At 48.9% G+C, this 7,875-nt stretch overlaps 1 protein-coding gene across 1 annotated transcript; it reads left to right on the top strand.

The window, feature by feature from the left end:
- The first annotated feature begins 2,193 nt into the window (after nt 1–2,193).
- LOC145360931 (zona pellucida sperm-binding protein 3-like) lies at nt 2,194–7,550 on the top strand. The gene is made up of 9 exons (XM_080216437.1): nt 2,194–2,606; nt 5,971–6,081; nt 6,169–6,272; nt 6,364–6,541; nt 6,629–6,755; nt 6,836–6,924; nt 7,007–7,128; nt 7,201–7,335; nt 7,414–7,550. The coding sequence occupies exons 1-9, from the start codon at nt 2,194–2,196 to the stop codon at nt 7,548–7,550; spliced, it is 1,416 nt and encodes a 471-aa protein (XP_080072563.1).
- Nucleotides 7,551–7,875: the final 325 nt, after the last annotated feature.

Below are 7,875 nucleotides of genomic sequence, written 5' to 3'. Positions count from 1 at the left end.
GGTGCCTGGAACTCGCTGCTGGAGAAGGTGGTGGAATCAGGCACATTAGCAACATTCAAGGCGTATCTTGATAGACACATGAACGGGAGGTGAACAGAGAGATAGAAACTGCACATGGGAAACAAGTAATGGTCTAAATCAGGATGACTAATTGCTGCAGACTCGGTGGGCCAAAGGGCTTGTTCCTGTATTGTTCTTCGTTCCAATCCAACACTTTTTCTCCCAGAGTAAAATGGAACATTTCCCCGGTCTGTTCCACACCAGGAACTTTTATTTTTCACCACAGTCTTTGATGTGGCACTTTATTAAATACCTTCAGGAAACCTAAGTCCTGCACATCCACTGGTTCCCCTTTATTCACGGCACATTTTACTTCTTCAAACAACTGCAATCAATTGTTTAACGTTGGGTGGGATTTTCTGGTCACTTGGGCTGGTGACCCTGAGCTTCCTGTGATTTGTCATTTCAATCCCCCACCTTGCGGACACTCTGACCTTGCTGTCCTTGTCCTGTGACAGTGTTGGGATGAAGCTCAACGCGAGCTGGAGGAACAGCAGCTCCTCTTTCGAATGGACTCTCGACAACATTCTGGACTCAGCTCTGAGTTCAACAATTTCACATCAGACTCTCCACCTTCATTCCAGCTTTTCTGCTGCTTTCATTTTCTCTCATTGCTTTCTTTATTCCTTCCTGTTCCATTCCGACAGTTGCCGGGTAACCAGTCCCACCTGGAGACATCTTGGGTACAATTATCACCAAAAAAAAGTTTCAGTTTATTTATTGGTGTGACAAGTGGGCTTACATTAACACTGCAATGAAGTTACTGTGGAAACCCCCTGGTCACCACACTCTGGTGCCTGTTCGGGTACACAGAGGGAGAATTTAGCCTGGCCAATGCACCCTAACCAGCACGTCTTTCAGGCAGTGAGAGGAAACCTTAGCACCCGGAGGAAACCCACGCAGACACGGGGAGAATGTGCAGACTCTGTACAGGCAGTGACCCAGGCTGGAAATTGAACCTGGGCCTCTGGCACTGTGAGGCAACAGTACTAACGACTGTGCCACCGTGCCAGTGCCCAATGGTCATGAACATGGTAGTTTTTGCCACCTGTGTTTTAGGAGAGCTCAGTTTAATGAATTTCTGGCACTCTGTACAGACAGGGGCTGTCAGGGGATTTACGCCGGTCGGTGTGGGGGGCTAATCCCACTCGAGAGGCAGGCAGCAGCGTGCTGAGGGGGCTACTGTGTGTGTATTCATCTCCCAGGCATCCCCTGGCCCCGAACTCCGCGGGGAGCCTCAATGGGCTCTCGTCCCTCCAGTGAGACCATCAGGTCTAGCCCACATTAATGGGGGACCAGACATGATCCCCACTTGTGTAGACACTTGTTTGTCGTTTATATTAATGAGAATATCGGAGGCATGATTAGATAGTTTGCAGATAACACCAAGATTGTTGGCAAGGTGGACGGTGAGGAAAGTTCTCTCTGAGTGCAATGGAATCTCGATCAGTTGGGCCAGTGGGCTGACGAGTGGCAGATGGAGTTTAATTGAGACAAATGCGAGATGATGCATTTTGGTAGATTGAACCAGGACAGGACTTACTCAGTTAATGGTAGGGCACTGGGGAGAGTTACAGAACAAAGAGATCCAGGGGTATATGTTCATAGCTCCTTGAAAGTGGAGTCACAGGTGGACAGAGTGGTGAAGAAGGCATTCAGCATGCTTGGTTTCATCGGTCAGAACATTGAATACAGGAGTTGGGACGTCTTATTGAAGTTGTACAAGACATTGGTAAGGCCACACTTGAAACACTGTGTGCAGTTCTGGTCACTCTATTATAGAGAGGGTATTATTAAAATGGGAAGAGTGCAAAAAAGATTTACTAGGATGCTACTGGGACTCGATGGTTTGGGTTATAAGGAGAGGCTGGATAGACTGGGACTTGTTTCTCTGAAGCGTAGGAGGCTGAGGGGTGATCTTAGAGAGGTCTGTAAAATAATGAGGGGCACAGATCAGCGAGACAGTCAATATCTTTTCCCAAATGTAGGGGAGTCTAAAACTAGAGGGTTTAGGTTTAAGGTGAGAGGGGAGAGATACAAAACGTGTCCAGAGGGAGAATTTTTTCTGGCAGAGGGTGGTGAGTGTCTGGAACAAGCTGCCAGAGGTAATAGTAGAGGCAGGATCATTTTGTGATGCTTGAGTTGTTTGTTGTGATGGGGGATTTTGGAGTGAGGGGTTTCTTCCCAGTGCTGGTGTTAGTTGGAGCTGTTTGTTGCTCTGATACGTGGCAACAGTTTCCATGGGGAATAGTCAAAGCCACCCCGAGGCCTCAGACACTCCCTCCTCCTGGGCCTCCCTTTGATTCCCATTTGCGTGTGTCTGAGGGTCAAGGTGTGTCTCCAGTGCAGAGTGTGAGGGTGCAGTGTGGAGAGGACAAGCTGCTGCTCAGGGTCCAGCTGGATTTATTTGGAACCAGGCACCTGGTTAAAGCTGCTGATCTGACCCTGGGGACAGCAGGTTGTCGGCCAACCAGGATCTACTCTCAGAACCACACTGTCCTCTTTGACTATGGGCTCCATGAGTGTGGCAGCAGATTGCAGGGAATGTGAATCCTCAAACTCTGCCTCTGAGCTGGGGCTGGAGGTTGTTCCCCACTCTTCACTCCAACACTTGGTCAGATCTCATTGATATTGAGGAGATAGCTGTCTCCTGCTTTCTAAAGGCCAAACTAGCTTTCTATTCAGGATTTGACTTTCACTGGTCTGAGTCTCTCCAACCCCATTGTTCTGGAAGCTTCTCTTTGCTTCCTCCCAGCTTTTCCTATTTTGAGGATTTTTCAGTTTGATTTTCCCCCTCATTCAGATCAACTCAACTGAGGGTTGAGTTTCAGTCCAGTTGAATAGAAATGGGTTGAATCTGAATGAAATGGGAGTTGAGATGGATTGGACTAAAGAGGAACTCCACACTTCCCACTTTCCCAGTCATTGGATTAAAAGGCTCCCTGATTCCAAACTGTGCTATTTCCCTGCTCCCAATTCCTGAGAACTTGCAGCTCCTTTTCCTGTGAACTGAAGCTTTTATTGAATCCCTTCCCTGTTAATTCTGGTCTTGTGCTAATGATCTCTCCTTGCAGCAAGGGCTGAGTTTGCATAGCAACACTGCTAACCAGATGAGGCCCTTCAGCCCGTTCCCCAGTCATTATGATCAGGACTGAGCTTCCCACAGCCTCCATGTTCCTGTCTTTACAACATGATTCCCTCAATGGCCGGAAAGAAATGCCTCTGTCCTGAATATCCTCAGTGAGTGACCATTCCCGGCTCTCTGGGGCTGGAGAGAAATCCACAGACAGAGTTGTAGTGGAAGGGTCCTTTTCTAGCTGGAGGTCTGTCACCAGTGGTGTGCTGCAGGGATCAGTACTGGGACCTCTTCTCTTTGTAATAGATATAAATGACTTGGAAGGGGGTGTACGTGGTGTGATCAGCAAGTTTGCAGATGACCCCAATATGGCAGGATTGGTGGGTAGTGAGGAGGAGTGTCAGGTGACACAGCAGGATATAGATAGGCTGATGTATTGGGCAGATAGATGGCAGATGGGATTCAATCCTGACAAATGAGGTGATGCATTTTGGAAGGAATAGTGTAGGGAGGAGTTACATGATAAAAGGTAGACCAATTCAGAGTATAGAAATGCAGAGGGACCTGGGAGTGCAAGTGCACAAGTCTCTGAAGGCGGTAAGCCAGGCGGAGAAGGTTGCGAAGGAAGCTTATGGAATGCTAGCCTTTGTAGAGCGGGGTATAGAGTATAAGCGCTGGTATCTGATGCTACAGTTGTACAGAACGTTGGTTAGACCGCATTTGGAGTACTGTGTCCAGTTCTGGTCACCTTTCCACCAGAAGGACCTGGAGAGAGTGCAGAGGAGGTTTACCAGGATGCTGCCTGGTATGGAAGGACTGGTTATGAGGAAAGATTGGGTAAACTGGGGCTCTTCTCCTTAGAAAGACGGAGATTAAGGGGGGATCTGATAGAGGTGTATAAAATAATGAAGGGTATAGATAGGGTCAACAGTGGCAGGCTTTTTCCTAGACTGGAGACAAATATCAGAAGGGGTCACGATCTAAGGGTGAGGGGGGGAGAAGTATAATTTGGATACTAGAGGGAGGTTCTTCACACAGGGTCATGGGGGTATGGAATGCACTACAAAGTAAGGTGGTGGAGGCAGGCACGCTGGACTTGTTTATGATCTACTTAAATAGGCACATGAGTGAAACAGGGATGGAGGGTTATAAGGAGACGGTTTTTAAAAAGGGTCAGAGCCTCGGGACGATACTGGAAATGTAATACTACATGTTAATGTTTTGTCTCTTTTAATCCACAGGTGTCGGTCCACCTTGTTGTCAAACGAGGGGCATGCACACGGTGGGTCGTGCGTGGGCTGCTCTTGGATGTTTCGAGAGTGGTCTAGTACTTTGTGTCGATGTGTGTGCTTAAACCTGGACCAGCAGATGGGCACCACAACAGCTCAGTGACTATCACTGCTAGCTGTGCAGATACATGGATTTGGGCCGGTGTCTGTGGGAGTTTGCACATTCTCCCTGTGGTTGCGTGGGATTCCTCCGGGTGCTCCGGTTTCCTCCCACACCCCAAAGATGTGCTGTTAGGCTGATTGGTGTAACAAATTGTCCCTACACTATTCTCCCCTGAATCTGGTTACAATAGGGGTACCATTCACATACACACGGGGCAGGGTAGGTGTAGAAAAATGCTTTAAGATGGCAGTATGGGCTCGTTGGGCCGAAGGGCCTGTTTCCCGTGCCGGGCTGTTCTTTGTTCTTTGTTCTTCGATTCATTCGCTGCCGGATGGAGAAATTCCTGACCACGTTAATCCTAAATGACTGACCCCTGTCCTGAGATGACTCTCTCCTCTTCTCTTTCCCCCCTCCCCTGTAAGAAGTCTGACAACACCAGGTTTAAGTCCAACCAATTTATTTGTTAGTAAACTCAAGCTTTTGAGGGTTGCCCCTTCATCAGGTGAATGGAGAGTTCTGGCCTCAGACAGAGCATATAAAGCACAGACAGTTTACAGATTACTGATTAGAATGTGAATCTTTACAACTAACCTGCTGTTCAAGTCTTAAAGAGGCCAACAATGTGAGTGGAAAGAGCATTAAGCCCAGGTTAAAGAGATGCGCAATGTCTCCAGACAGGACAGTGAGGTTATACAAACCCAGGCAAGTCATGGGGGTGAGATAGTGTGGCATGAACCCAAGATCCCTGTTGAGGCTGTCCTCGTGTGTGGAACTTGGCTATCAGTCTCTGCTCAGCGACTCTGCGCTGTTGTGTTGTGAAGGCTGCTTTGGAGAACGCTTAACCAAAGGTCAGAGGCCAAATGCCCGTGACCTCTAGTGTTTGCCAACAGGAAGGAAACAGTCTTGCCTGGTGATTGTTGAGCGATGTTCGTTCATCTGTTGTCGTAGCGTCTGCATGGTCTCCCCAGTGTACCATGCTTTGGGACATCCTTTCCTGCAACGTATCAGGTAGACAACATTGACTGAGTTGCAAGAGTATTTCCCGTGTACCTGGTGGATGGTATTCTCACATGTGATGTCATCCATGTCGATGATCTGGCATGTCTTGCAGAGGTTGCTGTGGCAGGGTTGTGTGTTGTTGTGGTCACTGTTCCCCTGAAGTCTGGGTAGTTTGTGAACAATAGCCTGTTTGTAACCTGGTGTTGTCAGACTTCCTACTGTGTTTACTCCCAGTCCAACATTAGCATCTCCATCATGATGACTCCGCCAAAACAGACTCTTGCCAGCCTGGGGAGGAGGGGGGCACAGCCTCTTCACACTGACCCTGTCAATCCCCCCCCGAAGAATTGTTCGAATGGGATGAGTTCATTGTCAACCCCAGTGTAGAACATTCTCATTTCACATCAGTTCTTCATTCCTTAAGCTGCAGTCTTTCAGATGAGTGGAGATTTCCTGATCTACAGCACCCACCTGAGCCACAGCCCAGAGTATCGTGGATCTGTTATTGTGAGAACCAATGGAGCTGTCGTTCCCATTGCGTGTCGTTATTTGAGGTGAGAATCTTTCCTCGATTGTCAATAAGAACTCCAGCTGCTCGTGACCTCTGACCTTGTCCTAAAATGGCTCCACTGTCTTTCCAGGAAGGGCAATGTGAGCAGTGACCCCATCAAACCCACCTGGATCCCATTCAGCTCCACCAGATCTGGAGAAGGGCATCTGTCATTCTCACTGCGCCTGATGAATGGTATGTGATGGGTGGATAGTGAGTGATTTCCTGTCCTCACTCACTGGGAGTTGTACCCACTGTCTCCAACTCTTGTCCTCTTGTCCTTCAGGTGACTGGCTTACAGAGCGCACTTCGACTGTCTACTACCTGGGTGAGCTCATTCACATTGAGGCCTCTGTTTCAATGAGCAACCACATGGCCCTGAAGCTCTACATTGACCGCTGTGTAGCTACATTGAGGCCAGGCCAGGACTCCAGGCCCAGTTACAGCATCATTGACTCCAATGGGTAAGGAGCTCTCTGCTTTCTCCAGCTCCTCCCATCTCAATGGCTTCTCTGGATTCACTTCATGTCTCTTTTCCCATCTTCCTTCAGTTGCCTCCTGGACAGCAAAGCTGAGGATTCCTTTTCAACCTTTGTGTTGCCAGGAGAGGAGCGGGAGCCGGACAAGCTCCGCTTTGACCTGGATGCCTTCCGTTTCTTTGGGGATGAGCGTTCCTTGGTAAGTGGAAGCTGATCATTGGGCTCTCCATGTTGGGAGGGAGTCACTCAATAAGCACTTGTGTTGAAAGTGTCCCTCAGATTTTCATCACCTGTCACCTGAGAGTTGTTCCAGTGGATCGGAGAGATTCCAGGAACAAAGCTTGTACTTGGCAGAAGATGCAGAATGTGTGAGTTCCCCCTCTCTCCCTCAGGAATGTGTTTGTGTGGAGAAATGATGCACAACCTGGTTGACTGATTTCTCCTGTTTAGCTGGACCCCATTGGAGGAATCGAGCTTTGACATTTGTGCCTGTTGCCATGTGGGGAACTGTGGGACCACAAGGGATTTGGGATTTGGATCCAGAGGAAGGAGAGATCTTGGAGCTGAAGCTGGTAGGACATTGATCCTCTAGATGTGGGAGCTCCCCGCTTTCCCCTCTCTAACTGGAATGGTTGATATTGCAGAGAGTGAAGCTGGATTGAAGTGGGAGGCTGAGGCCTCACTTGAACCCCTGCTCATTCTGGATACTGATGGGACCAAGCTGGCAACAGCCTCCCTGAATGAGGCTGAGGGAAGGATGGAGGAGAGGTCTCCAGGGGGTGAGTTGGCTGTCTGCTGGTTTCCATTTCCCCCTCAGTGTTAGCTTCACTAACCATTGGTTTCTCATTGCTTTGTAGGTGTGGAGTCTGAGGTGGTCCTGATTGTGAGCCTGACTGTGACAGCTGTCTCTCTGATCTCTGCTTCATTGATCACCTTGTTCCTGTACAGGAAACACAAACAAACTCTGTTCAACCAGTCATCAAATGATCAATAAAGCACCGCCTCCTTGTTTCTAGTGTCTGGGAGCTGATTGGTCAATGCATCCTCCATCTCAGTTCAATGGCTCCATGGGACTGATGGCTGGGCTGAGCCAATCCCAGCACAGAACTGGGCCTGCTGAGTGATTGGTTTACTGAGGGTTGAGAGAGAAACACTAACTCTCTGGATTTGATGGGCTGCTGCTGGTTTTCTGTCTGTTTCAGAGCCCAGTGTAGGGGAGGGGGTGTGATCAGGTCTGGGGGTGTCCATGTGGAGCTGAGGGTGCTTCATCTCTCCCCTGGTGATCACACCCTGGAGAGGGGCAGATCACTAAACCAGTT

This window comes from Carcharhinus amblyrhynchos, chromosome 33, assembly GCF_965287045.1.
Source record: "Carcharhinus amblyrhynchos chromosome 33, sCarAmb.v2.hapA, whole genome shotgun sequence".
NCBI lineage: Eukaryota > Metazoa > Chordata > Chondrichthyes > Carcharhiniformes > Carcharhinidae > Carcharhinus > Carcharhinus amblyrhynchos.
This window is presented reverse-complemented; position numbering and strand designations above follow the sequence as displayed.